The sequence below is a fragment of the Jaculus jaculus genome, chromosome 8 (assembly GCF_020740685.1).
Source record: "Jaculus jaculus isolate mJacJac1 chromosome 8, mJacJac1.mat.Y.cur, whole genome shotgun sequence".
NCBI lineage: Eukaryota > Metazoa > Chordata > Mammalia > Rodentia > Dipodidae > Jaculus > Jaculus jaculus.
Genome location: NC_059109.1, coordinates 59,233,542 through 59,252,485, shown reverse-complemented (window position 1 = coordinate 59,252,485; position 18,944 = coordinate 59,233,542). Strand labels below are relative to the sequence as shown.

At 37.4% G+C, this 18,944-nt stretch overlaps 1 protein-coding gene across 1 annotated transcript; it reads right to left on the bottom strand.

Moving 5' to 3' along the window:
- Window positions 1-203: 203 nt before the first annotated feature.
- Window positions 204-1,142, bottom strand: LOC101616206 (olfactory receptor 4F3/4F16/4F29-like). Its single transcript, XM_004672544.2, has one exon. The coding sequence runs from the start codon at window positions 1,140-1,142 to the stop codon at window positions 204-206; it is 939 nt and encodes a 312-aa protein (XP_004672601.2).
- Between the last annotated feature and the right edge of the window lie 17,802 nt (window positions 1,143-18,944).

The window sequence follows — 18,944 nt, the reverse complement described above, 5'->3', positions numbered from 1 at the left end:
TTCAGAATTATAATAATCTTTATTTTATAAATATATATAATTCTCTGTTTCAGAAGAGATTTTCTCTTCTTTCAAAGCTGAGGACAAAATAATCTATAAATAAGTAACTAACTTAAATAAGAGTAGGAAAAGAAAAAGTTTCCTTAGCTAGTGATCAAAAATGAAATTCTACATTCAAATAAAACTGTTCATAGTGCAACCACTTAGGATATATGCCTATAATTCACTAGTTGTCTGAACACTCTTCTCATTGCCACTTTCATCTCCTGATTCCTGAATGTGTAGATGACTGGATTCAAAACAGGAGTGATCACCGCATCAAATATAACCAGAAACTTATCCAGGTGTGTAGAGGAAGATGGCCATGTATAAAAGAACATCAAAGGACCAAAGAACAGGACTACCACAGTGACATGAGCTGACAGTGTGGACAGAGCTTTGGAGGAACCACCGGATGAGTGCTTCTGAACAGTTACTACGATGACAATGTAGGAGATGATCAGAATGAAGAAGGAGCCCACAGAGATGAATCCACTGTTGGCTATTACCATGAATTCCAGTCGATGAGTGTCTGTGCAGGCAAGTTGGATAAACCTGGGCAGGTCACAGTAAAAGCTGTCCAACACATTAGGGCCACAGAAAGGTAAATTTACCACAAAGGCCAATTGAACCACAGAGTGTAGAAGGCCAACCACCCAGGCAGACACTAAGAAAAAGATGCACATTCTTGGGCTCATGATGGTCAGGTAATGGAGAGGCTTACAGATGGCCACATATCTGTCATAGGCCATGGCTATGAGCAGCACCATCTCCACACCACCAATGACATGTACAAAGAAGATTTGAGTGACACAGCCCCTAAAGGAGATGACTTTGCGCTTCCTGAACAGGTCATAAATCATCTTGGGAGAAGTGACAGAAGATACACCTAAGTCAATGAGGGAGAGGTTGGCCAACAGAAAGTACATGGGAGAGTGCAGGTGAGGGTCAGAAGCCACCGTGAACATGATGAGGGAGTTTCCTGCCATGCTTGCCACATAAAACATGGAGGAGAAGACAAAGAGGAGCAGTTGGATATTCCAGGAGTTGGTGAGTCCCAGGAACACAAACTCTGACACCACAGACTGATTCCCTCCTTCCATTGGATTTGTTAACAGTGCTGCTAGAAAAAGAATAGGAGCAAATGTAAGTTATGATAATTGTGGTAATTGGCTAGAAGGAGAGAACTAAATGTTATGAAATCTACTTGTACTGTATGTTAAAATTGACCTAAAATCTGACATATATGAACATACTAAATATTAGAGAGCAATAAAGTAAAAATGTCAAATGTCTTTTCATATCTATGAAAAGAATTATTATCTAAAAAATAACAAATTAAAGGTAGATTTGAAAATAGGATAGTCTTTTAAACATTTCAAAAGAATATGTTAGTACATCTATTAAGGAAAACAGGATGGAGGCTCTTGAAAAGAATAAAAATAGAAACTGTGTTTTAACATCAATAATTATGGTACTTGTTTCATATGCATAAGGCCCTGAGTTTGATCCCCAACACAGAAGGAGAAAAAGAAATGAGGAAAAGATTAAGAATAAAACTACCATATTATGAAACAATTTTAATTTTGAGGAAATATAGCCAGAAGAAATTACATTATTCTATCAATAATTTTTTGCTTATACTTCCAGAGGTTATAGTCCATCATGAGAAGGAAACATGGCAGAAACAGAAAGCCACTGTCACATTGTCACATCAGCATGGAGGAAGAACAGACAGAATAAAACAAGGAGCCTGGCCGTAACCTCAAGGTCCACCTCCCAGTGATGCACTTCCTTCACTACAGCTCTACCTCCTAAAGATTTCACAGCTATTCTGAATAGTGCCACCAGCTGGGAATGAAAGATTCAAGTACCTGAACCTCTTGGGGTGGGTGTGTTGCATTCAAATCACCATGAAAATGGCCAAAATATTTTTCTCCACTTCATTGAAACACTATTCACATTGATGGATGATGAATAACACATACATCACACACACACACACACACACACACACACACACACACACACACACACACAAAGCTAGTCTTCAGTCTCTTTTTTTTTCTTTTTGGTTTTTCGAGGTAGGGTCTCACTCTAGCTCAGGCAGACCTGGAATTCACTATGTAGTCTCAGAGTGGCCTCGAACTCACAGCGATCCTCCTACCTCTGACTCCCAAGTGCTGGGATTAAAGGTGTGCACCACCATGCCAGGCCTTAGTCTTCAGTCTTAAAACAAATCCTGGAGCTTTGCCCTGCTCCTGCCCTGTCATAGCCAGGAGTTCTCTATCCTCCGGGATTTACCCTGCTCCTCCCTCCTCATGGGCAGGAGCTTGCTGTACACTGTCCTCCTTCTTTTTCCCTAGGTGGTCTTCTCAAACCCCCTGTTGCCTACTTGGGGCAAGAGCTCTGCATTTCTCCTTTTTTTGAGTTATGGGCTTCTCCATTTCTTGGAACCAGGTTCATGTCTCTTCAACATGAATTCTGTCTTCCTTTTCTTCATTTTTTTTGTTGGTGTCATTTTTGTTTTATTTTTGCTTTTGATGTAAGGTCTGACTGTATCTCAGCCAGACCTGGAATTCACTATGTAGTCTCAGGCTGTCCTAGAACTCATGGGCATCCTTCTATCTCAACCTTCCAGTGCTGGGATTAATGGTGTAAACCACCATGGCCAGCCTTCCTTTTCTTAAATCCTGCTGTAATAAAATCTGTAAACTTTAAAAGGAGGAAAAAGAATCCTATGTTTTGTCATAACATAAGCAACATTGGAGCTCTTTGTGCTAAGGGAAATTAAAGACATATAGAAAATTAAATAGTGAATTATTTCACATGAAGGGATATATAAATAGTCTAAATAAGTCATAGGCATAGAAGCATAAAAGATAATTATGGACCATGAGAAAATGAGGTGGGGTGGGACTATGGAATGGGAAGATATTTATAAAATTGGACATGATTTATAGTTTCTAGGGAATTATTTTGCCACATGGTATCTTTGGTTAACAACAATAGTGTGCTGCATACATAATAATTGCTAAAACAATATGTCCAGGGCTGGAGAGATGGCTTAGCAGTTAACATGTTTGCCTGCAAAGCCAAAGGACCTCAGTTTGATTCCCCAGGATGCACATAAGCCAGATGCACAAGGGGTTGTATGTGTCTGGAATTTGTTTGCAGTGGCTAGAGGCCCTAGTGTGCTCATTCTTTCTCTCTCTCTCTCTGCCTCTTCCTCTCTCATTCTCTCAAATAAATAAATAAATAAAATTTAAAAAGAATATGTTTAGTGTTATCATAATAATAAGTATATGAGATAAATTGATTAATAAGCTTGATTTAATCATTTCATAATCATATGTAAGTACCATGTCATGAATATATACAATATTTATGTTAATAATACTTTTGGAAAATTGGAAGAGGTTATAAGCTGCTATCCTCCTCATACATTTTGAAACTGTGGTCATACAGGGAAGGTGGTTGCAGGATGTAGTGTTGTTCTGTTGTGTGTAATGTCTGAAGACTTAGTATCCTCCTGCATTACCCCAGAATAGTTGTAGCAATGTTCTTGATGAGATAGAAGATCAATCAACATGGAAAACGAGAATTCATCCCAAAATTCTTTAAATTATTACATCAAGATTACTATGTACCTTGGTTCAGTCATTAAAATTATTACATCAAGGTTAATATGTACATTGGTTCCATCATCTCAACTACTGTATCCACTACAATGACGAGAAACCTTATTCTAACATGTAAACCCTTCATTTCCACTCTCCATCTCTGAAAAATAACTCTAAGGTTTATTAAATTTTTACCACAACTATGAGGTCTTGCTTATTTTTATTAGCATTATTTTACTATCCTTGTAATTAAGTATACTGGTCTCAAAACTAATTCTCCAAATAGACATAAACATTAATGCTTGCATTCTATGAAACAATGAAAAAGTGGTCCAAAGAGAGGAGTAGATCTATGAACTGTCACCAGTTTACATCATGTTTGGTAAAGAAATTGTGTTTAGAAATGTCTGTAGCAATGTGATAACACAACACAATTCCAATGTCTGAATTTCCATTCTTGTGGAGTATCAGTCCATGAAGCACTGAGGGTGGAGAGGGCCATTTCACAGCACATGATCTGAATGCCTGAGCCTCTTAAAAACAGCATCAGGGGCTGGAGAGATGGCTTAGCGGTTAAGCGCTTGCCTGTGAAGCCTAAGGACCCCGGTTCGAGGCTCGGTTCCCCAGGTCCCACGTTAGCCAGATGCACAAGGGGGTGCACGCATCTGGAGTTCGTTTGCAGAGGCTGGAAGCCCTGGCGCGCCCATTCTCTCTCCCTCTATCTGTCTTTCTCTCTGTGTCTGTCGCTCTCAAATAAATAAATAAAAAATTAAAAAAAAAACAGCATTAGATATTAGTATTTTGTTCTTACCTCTATAAAAGGATTTATTATATTCTACCTTGCGTTTTGTTTAAAGAAGCATCCTAGCATAGTAGATCACTTATGGGTTTTGAATTAAGAGACACAAGATTTAGTACAATGCTTCAGCCACTGACAGTTTAATGTCAGGAAAGATATTAAATTCCTGAGCCCGAGTTTCTTTTTTTAATTGAACAAATTAAAAATACTGAGTTCTGCTAAGTTGCAGGGACAAAACAAAGGTGATAATGTAGATAATGTAGTAGATGGGTGTTGCATATGAGCATATTCAAGAAGTGTTAACATTACGTTTCTTTTTTATTTTTTCTTTTTTATTTCACTTGCCCAACTCATGCCCAACCCATGAGAAAAATGAATAAAATTTAAAAATGAATTAATGTCAGCCAGCAGAGAGTAGTAAAGCTATGTCTAAGATATATTTCATGGGATGGATAGATGGCTTTGTGGTTAAGAAACTTGCCTGTGAAGCCTAAGGACTCACTTTTGACACTCCAGGTCCCATGTCAGCCAGACCTACAAGGCAATGCAAGCATGCAAGATTGCACATGCACACAACGTGACACACATGTCTGGAGTTTGACTGCAATAACTGGAGGCCATAGGCACCAATTCTCTCTCTGTCTCATTAAAAAATAATGAAAAAGATATTTAAAATATACTTCAATTATAATAACCTACTACTTAAAAGAAATTATAATATTCATATTGCTTTAGAGACAAATATATGTAATTTCAAATATGAGTTAAGTGCATTTGCTCTCAAAGAACACTGCACTTTTTTCATCATTGCAAATACAATTCATTGATTGAGTTCTTCACAATTACACAGCAACCCCATAAAATACATACTACATGTCTTCTTATCAATACATCAAAACTCAAATTCAAAACAGTTTTAAAAGTGACAAACATTTGCTGGAAAAATAATGTGCTTGATTTTTTAAAAGAACAAAATATACACAGTCATATAATGTTAAAAGATAAGCAAAAAGGCAATAGATTCTGAATAAAATCTAGAAACTATGGGATTATAAAAGTGAAACTGATGCAATGAATGAGAACAAAAGCAAAACCCAAAAAGTATTATGAAATCTGAAATGTTCATAACTATGAGAAGAAAAGCCTTACTTTAAATTAGGTCAAAGAACTTATGAAGTGCTTTTGCATTGTTTTCAGGGTCCATTCGTCAAAAACTATATAATTTTAACATATTATAGCAGTATATCTTCCTAGGATGCTTTAAGTTCTAAAGCTCCTGAAAGAGATTCTGAGTGAATCTAACTCTTCTGTAAATTACTTGTACTTTTGAGTTCTCATCCTCATAATATCAATAAGATGCAGAAATTTTGTTTTAAGTCAAATTTAAAAAGGAATAAAACACAACTATGTAATTACATTATATAGCACCAAACAAACATATTCATTCCAATATCCCCTGATATATACAGAGACATTTACCTTGAGATATATATATATATATATATATAATGAGATAGAGTTTGAGTGCTCACAGATTTAGTTACTTGTCACAGAGTCAAGGTACAAATCTCAATCCAGAGTGGGGTGTGAATCACATAGAGGTTTCTACAAGGATATCCTAGGATGTAATGTTTCTTTACCTATAAGCCATAAATACTCACAGAGAACTAAAAGACAGTGTTTAAAATTGTTTTAAGTACTATTTGTTTTGAAATCTACATCATATTTCAAAATGAAATTGTATTGGAATGTATATTTTATGCATCACTTTGTTTGGTCTTCATGTTAAATTTTATTTGTACTCAGGTATCTATAAAACTATTCCATCTAGCAAACTCAAAACTCAAAAAATATCTAATTTATTTGCTTCTATCTCAGAGAAGATGATCAGTTTATATATATATATCTATCTCACATATATATATATAATGTTGAAATGCCACTGAAGAGAAGACTACAAATTTTATTTATTTATTGTTTTTTCTGAGGTATGATCTCACGCTAGCCCAAGCTGACCTGGAAATCACTATGTAGTCTCAGGGTAACCTCAAATTCACAACTATCCTCTTACCTCTGCCACCCTCCCAAGTGCTATAATTAAAGGCATGTATCACCACACCAGACAACTTTCATATTTTTAATTCTTATTATTATTAAAAAATTTTAACTGGGCATAGTGGCACGTGTGAACTCACTGTGAGTTCAAGACCAACCTGACACTACATAGTGAGTTCAAGGTTGGCCTTGGCTAGAGACTCTATATCAAAATACCAAAAATAAAAGGAAAAAAAAGTCGCTTATTGATTAGTTGATAGGGAATTAGATTATGTGTGCAACCATACTTAGAATAGAATGACTGAATGCAACCTAAAGAATATTCTGCAAATCCCTTTGACATTTGCCAGTGTCATTTACATTTATTTATTTATTTACATTTATTTGCAATGTGATTCTAGCTCAAAGTCTTTTGGTTAGTTAGCCTTCCTCCAGTACTCCAGTTCCTTTTTTGATTGCTATTACTTTGTTTTATGTTCTCTCTTGCACTTTGGGATATGATTTGTATTTATGGTGATTCTAAGCATTGACCACCATCTGAAAAAGCATTAACCATTGTTACATTTATTTCTCTCCACCCATCTTACCTGTATGAAAAGAACAGCATGTTGAAAGTTCCACATTTCCCTGTGTCATCTAACATAAAGTGCCACATAATATCCTGCCACAAGTATATATGAAGCTAATTGCATACACCTCAAGAGAGTAGTGACCAAGAGATATTATAAAAGTGCTAGGTTAGAAGGTGCTCATAATTCAAGGCCTTTTCCCTAGAGAACTGTTTGTTTAGGACAGTGTAGCCAAAAAAATTGAAACTCAAAATACTAAGCAGAAAGAGGGAAACAAAAAGAGAATTGAGAATGTATCATTTTGTTGGTTTAAGATTGACATTTGGCCAGGTGTGGTGGTGCTCTCCTTTAGTGCCAGCAGTCTGGAGTCAATGTAGGAGCACATCACCCTGAGTTCAAGGCTGCCTTGAGAATTCCAGGTCACCCTGGGCTAGAGTAAGACCCTACTTCAACCCCCCCCCAAAAAAGCACAAAAAAAGGATTATGACAATGCCTCAGTTATTAAGGCACTTGCCTTAATATTTGGTTATAAATATAGATAATTGCTTATTCAGTCAGTACATGAAAATAGGTGAATATTTACTTCAGTACAGATGATAAATAATCACTTCGTCATTTAATTTTTTGTTTGTTTGTTTTTTGTTTTTTTGTTTTTGTTTGTTTTTCGAGGTAGGGTCTCACTCTGGTCCAGGCTGACCTGGAATTCACTCTGTAGTCTCAGGGAGGCCTTGAACTCACAGCGATCTTCCTACCTCTGCCTCCTGAGTGCTGGGATTAAAGGGGTGCGCCACCACGCCCAGCTCATAAGTACTCTTTTACTTTCCTAAGTCTATTAAACTTTAGCACATTTGTTAAAAATTAAATGACAGCCGGGCGTGAGAGGTAGGAGGATTGCCATGAGTTCAAGGTTACCCTGAGACTACATAATGAATTCCAGGTCAGCCTGAGCTAGAGTGAGAACCTACCTTGAAAAATCAAAAAAATAAAAAAGTACTTAAGAACTCTTATTTTAAAATAAAATTATTTATACAGAATTTGCTGCATAGAAGTACAATCTAGTAAACAAATCTTAAAAATGAATATAACAAAAACATTTCTTGGGCTAGAGAGATGGCCTTGCAGTTAAGACGCTTGCCTGCAATGCCTAACCACCAGGGTTTGATTCCTAGTACCCACGTAAGGCAGACACACAAAATGTCACATGCATTTGGAGTTTGGTTGCATCAGCTGGATTCCATAGTATGTCCATTGTCTCCCTTTTTATCTTTCTGTCTTCTATCTCTGTCTGCTTGGAAATAAATAAATAAAAATAATTTTTAACTTTTTTATTTAAATCCCTGTTTCTGGGCTAGGGAGATGACTCAGCAGCTAAGGACTCTTGCTTGCAACACCTGCTGGCCTGAGTTTGATTCCTCAGTACCCACGTAAATCCAGTTGCTCAAAATGACACATGCATCTGGAGTTCATTTACTGTGGCTCTGGTATATCTATACTCTCTCTCTCTCTTACTATCTTTTTATCTCTCTTAAATAATTGAAAAATTAATAATTCCTATTTTTGTAGATTGTCATAAAACATTTTTGGTAACACAATTTCCCTTATATCACCTTATCTTTCATTAGGATTTGGGTAGTATAGCAACTGGAAAGTGGACTAAGTTTTACTTTAACATAGTATCAATTTTGAGATGATACCCTTTTAAAAGATGTCACTGTTCACCTTTAATGAAAAATAAGCAAAGAAGTACTAGAATGCACACCAAAAAAAGTCCATGCATTCTAGGTTTCATAAGTCCCAGGCCCAGTTGTGACATAGAAATCATGTTGGTTCTTCATAATAGAATAACCTCTGAGTCAGGTCAGCATTGCATGTAAATTCATCCACAGTCCAAGCTCATGTTTTCTGCTCAGTCATTATTAATTGATCATAAAAATTTATCCTTGTTGCAAGACAAAATAAATGTTCATGACCTAGAAAACCATGTCACTGTGAGTTGACTTCACATGCAGGTTAACTTGCCTCTTATACTACCTACTACATTGTTTTCTGGTCCAGAGCCACCACAAAGCTCAACCTTATGAATGTCACAAGAAATAGGTTGTAACAATGTATTCAATTATGGTGTATGTTACTTCCAAAATGCAAAGAAATTCATCAATGGGTCCTATTTTCCAATTTCAGGAATTGTAAAATGTAGAAATTTAGAAGAAATATTCTGACATGTCCCAAAATAGTGAGTAATGTTACTGAAGTGGGAAACTCCTCAATAATGTGTGGTTCATCTTCTACTATTAGTTCTATGTGCCTTACTAACCAATCCAGTAACTAGGTTGTTTTCCACACCAGGTCTCATTAGCATGATGCCACTAGCAGATAGCAGATCGACATGATTTTCCCTACATGTCAATATCCTCAAGATCATTCCCATTACAATCTGTGAGAGAGGGCATGCACAAGGAGTCAACTTGTTTCCTTGCAAAAATAGATGTTGAAATAAAGGTCAGCATGAAAAAAAAGCTGAAAATCTATTTTACAACATTCTTCTACCTAAAACTTTTAGTAATTAGAGATATAGACCAAAAAATAGTTTGGCATTTTTTCTGTTAATTTTAATAATATATCTTAACCTTAGGAATTAAAAATATGTACAAAAGTGATTTCAAACTAAGGAGAGTTTTATGTTTTAATACCTAAAAAGAATGTCTTTAAATTAAAATAAATTCATGGGCTGAAGAGATGGCTTAGGAGTCAAGGTACTGGCCTGCAAAGCTTAAGGATATAGGTTCGAGTCCCCAGTGCCCACATAAACCAGATGCATAAGGTGGCATATAATTCTGGAGTTTGTTTGCAGTGGCTGGAGACCCTGGAGCTCCAATTCTCTCTCTCTCTCTCTCTCTCTCTCTCTCTCTCTCTCTCTCTCTCTCTCTCTCTCTTTCTCTCTCTCTCTCTCTGCTCTTTCTCTCTGTATCACTCTTTCTCAAATAAATAAATAAAATGATTAAAAATTAAAATAAATTTGTCTTGAAAATCAATATATTTAGTCTATCATTTTGTTGACTTTTAAGAATAGCATTGCATGCTAGGCATGGGGGTGCATACCTTTAATCCCAGCACATGGGAGGCAGAGGTAGGAGGATTGCTGTGAGTTCAAGGCCAGCCTGAGAATACAGAGTGAATTCCAAGTCAGCCAATGCTAGAGTGAGACTCTACCTCAAAAAAAAAACAAAAAAAATAGTATTGCAACACAAGTAGAACTTTCTTTTTTGTTTGTTTTAATTAAGGTACAATATATACAATGAAACTCAACCAATGGTAATGTACAGTACAGTGTCCTTTGACAATATATACATTGTCCTATTACTGTAATACTCAAAACATAAAACATTTCTACAACTTTGAAAAAAAATCTGTCTTCTAAAACTCCAGTAGTTGATCCTAACCTGCTCTCTCTTTGAATCCTATGATGATATAATGTCTGCTTTAATTTTATAAAATGCTTTTCCTAAAATGCCAAATATGCAGAATAGAAGATTTTTGCATTTAAGCTCTTTCATTCTGCATTATTTTTGAACATCTACACACTTTTATATTATTCCCTTAATAATACAGCTCAACTATGCACATAGAATTTACATTGTATTAGGTATTCTAAGTCATGAAGTAGCTCTATATGCAAATATGGTGTCATTTTTTTGATTTCTTTTAAAAATTTTTTTCTTTCACAATTTGTATTAACATTCTCCATGATTATAAAAAATATCCCATGGTAATACTCTTCCTGCCCACCTCCCCCCCACTTTCTGCTTTGAAATTCCAGTCTCCATCATATTAGCTCCCCATCTCAATCGTTGTACTTACATATATACAATACCAACCTATTAAGTATCCTCCTCCCTTCCTTTCTCTTCCCTTTATATCTCCTTTTACTTACTGGCCTCTGCTACTGAGTATTTTCCTTCTCACGCAGAAGCCCAATCATCTGTACCTAGGATCCACATATGAGGGAGAACATGTGGCACGTGGCTTTCTGGGCCTGGGTTACCTCACTTAGTACAATCCTTTCCAGATACATCCATTTTTCTGCAAATTTCATAACTTCATTTTTCTTTACTGCTGAGTAGAACTCCATTGTATAAATGTGCCACATCTTCATTATCCACTCAGCAGTTGAGGGACATCTAGGCTGCTTCCATTTCCCAGCTATTATAAATTGAGCAGCAATAAACATGTTTGAGCATGCACTTCTAAGGAAATGAGGGACTTCCGGTTAAGATGGCGGCGTAGGTACCACGCCAAAACAGCCTGGGGGGGGAAGACCAAAAAAAACTCAGCAAAATACACACTTTTACTAAAAAGTGAGGTGTATAGGAAGTTGAGGCGGCAGCGGAGAAGTGGAAGAGTTATAGAGCATCCAGAGCCTGCACAGGCGGGAACAGCGGCTCCGGGGCGGCTCAGCTACCCGCCGCAACCGCGGAGCGGCAGAAAACCGCCGGACTCTCGGCTCGAGCCGCAGGACAAGCCAGGTGGGGGATTTTCCCCTCACACCGCGCTCTCCGCAACTCGGGAAACGTGAGGGGAGAGTGGCAGCGAGCAACGGAGGGAGGAGCAGACCGCGAGGTAAAAGCACACGATACAACCAGAACAGCCGCGGCTCCCTCCCCTCCCCTGCCACCTGAACCCAGCTCCAGCGAACACAGCAGCAGCCCGGGACCCGGCCACGCCAACTTGGGCTGACGGCGGGACCCAAGCAGGAGCAGAATTTGGCAGCAACTTCAGCGGCTCCAGCACTGGTACCAGTGGCCCCAGCAGCAGCGGACCCAGGAGAGCAGCGGCTTCGGGGTGAGCAGCAGCGGTGGACACGACAACGGCAGCTTCAGCAGTGGTGGGGGCTCCGGCGGTGGCACCTACAACAGCTGCAGAGGCGGCGGCAGCGGCTCAGTTTGCCCCGTAGGAAAAGCAAGTGCCCAGCTCCAGAAATCAGAACAGCAGCCTGACGACCCAGGCAGCAACTTGACTGAGACCACAATCACCCAAGGTAACTGGGATTGCACCAGGGAAGGGTCTCACCTGGTCACAAGCTGACTTGGATACCTCAACAGACCAGAAATCTAAACCTCTTTGTTGATAGAGGATCTGGTCATTATAATAACTACTCTTGCATACATACTCGGGGCTGTTTTTGATGGAATGGGTACAGTGTTTAGCTAAATTTTAGAATCTACCAGTATATTATTCCACTCAGCCTGCTTGAATACTCCTATAGCAGGGAAACTCAACCCCTAAGAACATCTTTGTAGATACTCTGAGAGTCTTAAGAGCCACACCTAATACCTTAAGGTCCTACCCTGAAAATATTTTACACCAAATCAATTGATACAGCTAAGAATACACAGCTAGCTAGAAAATCCAAGCATTAACTTAATCCAAGATGCAAAAATATATACATTATAACACAAGAAACACTAAAAAGCAAGACGATATAAATCCACCTAAAAGTATTAATGCATCAGAAATGTCCTCCAGTGAGAAAGAGTTAGAGGAAATGCCTGAGAAAGAGTTCAAAAGAATAATTATAAATATGTTCAAAGAGGTCAAAGAACACATGAAAACAATCAAAGAAGAAATCAAAGAGGAAATCAAAGAGGAAATCAAAGGAATCAAAGAAGAGGCAGGACACCAATTTAATGAAATAAAGAAGGCAATACAAGACATAAATAGAGAAATAGAAATAATAAAGAAAAACCAGTCAGAATTACTAGCAATGAAGAACACAGTTAATGAAATAAAAAACTCTGTAGAAAATCTCACCAGTAGGATGGATGAGGGAGAGGACAGAATATCTAAGCTAGAAGATCAGGTGGCAGACCTAATGCAGTCCAACAAAGAGAAAGACAAACTTATAGAAAAGTATGAGTGGGAATTTCAAGATATTCGGGACACTATGAAAAGATCCAATATAAGAATTCAGGGCATAGTAGAAGGAGAAGAATTCCACTCCAGAGGCATAGTAGGCATCTTCAACAAAATCATAGAGGAAAATTTTCCCCAAATTGGGAAAGAGGTGCCAATACAGATACAGGAAGCCTTTAGAACCCCAGCCAGACAAAACCCAGAAAGAAACTCTCCTCGCCACATTATACTCAAACTTCCAAACACACAAACCAAAGAAAAAATATTGAAAGCAGTTAGAGAGAAAAATCAAGTTACCTACAAAAGCAAGCCCATCAGGATTACAGCAGATTATTCAACACAAACTTTTAAAGCCAGAAGGGCCTGGAGTGATATATTCCAAGTTCTGAAAGATAACAACTGTCAACCAAGGTTACTTTATCCTGCAAAGTTATCCATCCAAATAGATGGAGAAATAAAGACATTCCATGACAAAAGCAGGTTAAAGGAATATCTGAAGACAAAACCAGCTCTACAGAAAATACTTGATAGAATCCTCCATGCTGAACAAAAGGAAAAGCATACATATAAGGAACCTAGAAAAAACCAGCCATACTCAAATACCAGTTAACAGAAGAGAGCACAGGTAGAACCAGTAACACACACACACACACACTCAAAAATGGCAAACATAAATACACACCTTTCAATAATATCTCTTAATATCAACGGTCTCAATGCCCCAACGAAAAGACATAGATTTGCAGACTGGGTTAAAAAGCAGGATCCTACAATTTGTTGTCTTCAAGAAACTCACCTTTCTACAAAGGATAGACATTATCTTAGGGTGAAAGGTTGGAAGACGGTGTTTCAAGCAAATGGGCCTAGAAAACAAGCAGGGGTTGCTATCCTAATATCAGACAGGGTGGACTTTAGTCCGAAGTTAGTCAAAAAAGATAAGGAAGGTCACTTTATATTGATTAAGGGCACACTCCAACAGGAGGACATTACAATCCTAAACATATATGCACCTAACATGGGGGCTCCCAAATTCGTCAAACAAACACTATTAGAACTAAGGTCACAGATAACACCAAACACGGTGGTGGTGGGTGACTTTAACACCCCACTCTCATCAATTGACAGGTCATCCAGGGAAAGAATAAACAGAGAGGCATCTGGACTAAATGAGGTCATAGAAGATATGGACCTAACAGATATATACAGGACATTTCATCCAAAGGCTGCAGAATATACATTCTTTTCAGCAGCACATGGAACATTCTCTAAAATAGACCATATATTAGGAAATGAGAATGTCCTTAGGATATATGCCTAGGAGTGCTATACCTGGGTCATATGGTAGATCAATTTTTAGCTGTCATAGGAACCTCCACACTGATTTCCCCAATGGCTGGACCACATTGCATTCCCACCAGCATCGTAGAATGGTTCCTCTTTTTCCCCATCACCACCAACATTTATGATCATTTGTTTTCATGATGGTAGCCAATCTGACAGGAGTGAGATGGAATCTCAACGTAGTTTTAATCTGCATTTCCCTGATGACTAGTGACGTAGAACATTTTTTTAGATGCTTATATGCCATTCATATTTCTTCCTTTAAGAATGCTCTATTTAGCTCCATAGGCCATTTTTTGATTGGCTTGTTTGACTCCTTTTTATTTAACTTTTTGAGTTCTTTGTATATCCTAGATATTAATCCTCTATCAGATACATAGCTGGCAAGGATTAGTCCCATTCTGTAGGTTGCCTGTTTGCTTTTTTCACAGTGTCCTTTGCAGTGCAAAATCTTTGTAATTTCATGAGGTCCCAGTGATTAATCTGTGGTTATATTGGCTGAGCAATTGGGGTTGTATTCAGAAAGTGTTTGCCAAGACCAATATGTTGAAGGGTTTCCCCTACTTTTTCCTCTAGCAATTTTAGAGTTTCAGGTCTGATGTTAAGGTCTTTAGTCCATTTGGAATTAATTCTTGTGCATGGAGAGAGAGAAGAATCTATTTTAATCCTTCTACAGATATATATCCAGTTTTCCCAACACCATTTGCTGAAGAGGCTATCTTTCTCCAGTGAGTATTTTTGGCATTTTTATCAAATATCAGGTGGCTATAGCTACCTGGACTTACATCTGGGTCCTCTATTCTGTTCCATTGATCCACGTGTCTGTTTTTGTGCCAGTACCATGCTGTTTTTGTTACTATGGCTCTGTAGTATAGATTAAAATCAGGTATGGTGATACCACCATCCTTATTTTTGTTGCTCAGTATTATTTTAGATATTCGAGGTTTTTTGTGATGCCAAATTAATTTTTGGATTTTTTTTCTATTTCTGTGAAGAATGCCTTTGGAATTTTGATAGGAATTTCATTAAATGTGTAGATTGCTTTTGGTAAGATTGGCATTTTCACAATATTGATTCTTCCAATCCAGGAACAAGGGATGTTTTTGCACTTTCTAGAGTCTTCTGCAATTTCTCACTTCAGTGTTTTAAAGTTCTCATTGTAGAGATTCTTTTCTTTCTTGGTTAGGTTTATTCCAAGGTACTTTTTTTTTTTTGATGAAATTGTGAATGGGAGTGATTCTCTGACTTCATCCTCTGTATGTTTGTTGTTAGCATATATGAAGGCTATGATTTCTGTGTATTTATTTTGTATCCTGCTACATGGCTGTAGGTTTTGATCAGCTCTAACAGTTTGCTGGTAGAGTCTTTAGGGTCCTTTATATATAGAATCATGTCATCTGCAAATAATGATAAATTGATCTCTTCCTTTCCAGTTTGTATCCCTTTTATGTGTGTCTTGCCTTATTGTTATCACTAAGACATCCAAAACTATATTAAATAAAAGTGGGGACAGTGGACACCCTTGTCTTGTTCCTGATTTTAGTGGGAAAGCTTCCAGTTTTTTCCCCATTTAGTAATATATTGGCTGTAGGCTTGTCATAAAAAGCTTTTATTATATTGAGATATGTTCCTTCTATTCCCAGTCTCTGTAGGACTTTTATCATGAAGGGATGTTGGATTTTGCAAATGCTTTCTCTGCATCTATTGAGATGATCATGTGATTTTTGTCCTTCAACACATTTATATAATGTACTACATTTATAGATTTTCATATATTGAACCATCCCTGCATCTCTGGCATAAAGCCTACTTGGTCAAGGTGAATGATCTTTTTGATATATTCTTGTATTCTGTTTGCCAATATTTTCTTGAGAATTTTTGCATCTATGTTCATGAGGGAGATTGGTCTGTAATTTTCTTTTTTTTGTTCTTTCTTTACCTGGTTTTGGTATCAGGGTGATGCTGGCTTCATAGAAGGAGTTTGGTAGAATTCCTTCTTTTTCTAATCCTGGAAAAGCTTCAGAAGCAATGGTGTTAGCTCTTCCTTGAAGGCCTGGTAAAATTCAGCAGTGAATCCATCTGGGCCTGGGCTTTTTTTAGTTGGGAGATTATTGATAGCTGTTTGGATCTCCATGCTTTTTTATAGGTCTATTGAAGTGATTAATCTCATCTTGATTTAATTTAGGTAGGTCATATAGATCAAGGAAATCATCCATTTCTTTCAGATTTTCATACTTTGTGGAGTACATGCTTTTATTGTATGTCCCTATGTTTTATTGAATTTCTCTGGCATCTGTTGTGATGTTACCTTTTTCATGTTTAAATTTATTAATTTGTGTCTCTTCTCTCTTTCTTTTGGTCAGGTTTGCTAAGGGTTTATCAATATTGTTTGTTCTTTCAAAGAACCAACTCTTTGTTTCATTAATTCTTTGGATTGGTTTTTTTGTTTTGTTTTGTTTTGTTTCTATTTCATTAATTTCTGCCCTAATCTTTATTATTTCTTCCCGTCTACTGATTTTTGGTTTGCCTTGTTCTTATTTTTCCAAGGCTTTAAGTTGAAGCATTAAGTCATTTACTTGCAACCTTTCTAATTTTCTAATATAGGCACTTAAAGGTATAAATTTACCTCTTAGAACTGCCTTCATTGTGTCCCAGAGGCTTTGGTATGTTTTGTTATCATTATCATTTGACTCTATAAATTTTTTGATTTCCTTCTTGATTTCTTCATTGACCCATTCATCATTTAGTAGTGTATTGCTTAGCTTCCATGATTTTGTGTATGCTCTATAGCATTTCTTGCTACTGATTTGTTGTTTTATTCCATTGTGGTCAGATATAATGCAAGGAATTATTTCAATTTTCCTGAATTTGTTAAGATATGCTTTGTGTCCTAAAATATGGTCTATTTTAGAGAACATTCCATGTGCTGATGAAAATAATGTATATTCTGCAGCATTTGGCTTTTAAAGTTTGTGTTGAATAATCTGCTGTAATCCTGATGTATTTGCCTTTGTAGGTAACTTGATTTTTCTCTCTAACTGCTTTCAATATTTTTTCTTTCGTTTGTGTGTTTGGTAGTTTGATTATAATATGGAGTGGAGAGGTTCTTTCCCTGTTTTGTCTGGCTAGTGTTCTAAAGGCTTCCTGTATCTACATTGGCAACTCTTTCCCAGTTTGGGGAAAATTTTCTTCTTTGATTTTTTTTTGAAGATGCCTACTATGCCTTGGGAGTGGAATTCTTCTCCTTCTACTATCCCCTGAATTCTTATATTTGATCTTTTCATAGTGTCCCAAATATCTTGAAATTCCCACTCATACTTTTCTATAAGTTTGTCTTACTCTTTGTTGGCCTGTATTAGATCTGCCACCTGGTCTTCTAGCTTAGATATTCTGTCCTCTCCTTCATCCATTCTACTGGTGAGATTTTCTACAGAGTTTTTTATTTCATTAACTGTGTTCTTTATTGCTAGTAATTCTGCCTGATTTATTTTTATTATTTCTATTTCCTTATTTGTGTCTGTATTGCCTTCTTTATTTCATTAAATTGGTGTCCTGAATCTTCTTTGACTCCCTCTTTGATATCCTCTTTGATTTCTTCTTTGATTCCTTTGATTTGCTGTTTGAGTTCTTTGATCATATTTAGACTCATTCTTTTGAAATCTTTCTCAGGCATTTCTTCTAACTCATTCTCACTGGTGGTCATTTCTGATGCATTAATATTTTTAGGTGGATTAATATTGTCTTGATTTTTAGTGTTTCCTGTGTTATAATATATATATTTTTGCACATTGGATTAAGTTAATTGTTGGATTTTCTAGCTAGCTGGGTATTCTTAGCTGTATCAATTGATTTGATGTTTTATATATTCAGGGTAGGAGCTTAAGATGTTAGGTGTGGCTCTTATGACTCTCAGAGTATCTACATAGGTGTTCCTAGGGGTTGAGTTTCCCTGATATGGGAGTATACAGTAGGCTGAGTGGAATATAATACAGGTAGATTCTAAAATTTAACTAAACACTGTACACATTCAATCAAAAACAGCACCGAGTATTTATGTAAGAGTAATTATTATAACAACTAGATCCTCTATCAACAAAGAGGTTAAGATTTCTGGTCTGTTGAGGGATCCAAGTCAACTTGCAACCAAGTGAGACCCTTCCTTGGTGCAATCCCATTTACATTTTTGGATGCTTTTTGGTCTCAATCAAGGTGCTGGCTCAGTCCGATGGGTTGCTGTTCTGATTTCTGGAACTGGGCACTGGCTTTTCCTGTGGGGCAAACTGAGCCTGGCAACTGTGGCCCTGCAGATTGGCACCCCCGCTTCTGGAACCACTGCTGCTAAAGCTGCTGCTGCTGGTCCTGTCACTGTTGCTGCTGCTGCTGTAGCTACCACTGCTGCCTCTGAAGCTGCTGCTGCTGGAGCCACCACTGCTGCCACTGAAGCTGATGCTGCTGGATCTGCCACTACTGCCACTGAAGCTGCTGCTGCTGGATCTGCCACTGCTGCTGCTGAAGCTGCCACTACTGGATCAGCCGCTGCTGGCGCTGCTATTGCTGGTGCCTGCGCTGCTGATGTTGCTGCAGGATTCTGCTCCTGCTTGGGTCCTG

Excerpts from the sequence above, each read along its gene's own strand:
- LOC101616206 (XM_004672544.2), bottom strand. The coding sequence starts at position 1,142 with ATGGAAGGAGGGAATCAGTCTGTGGTGTCAGAGTTTGTGTTCCTGGGA.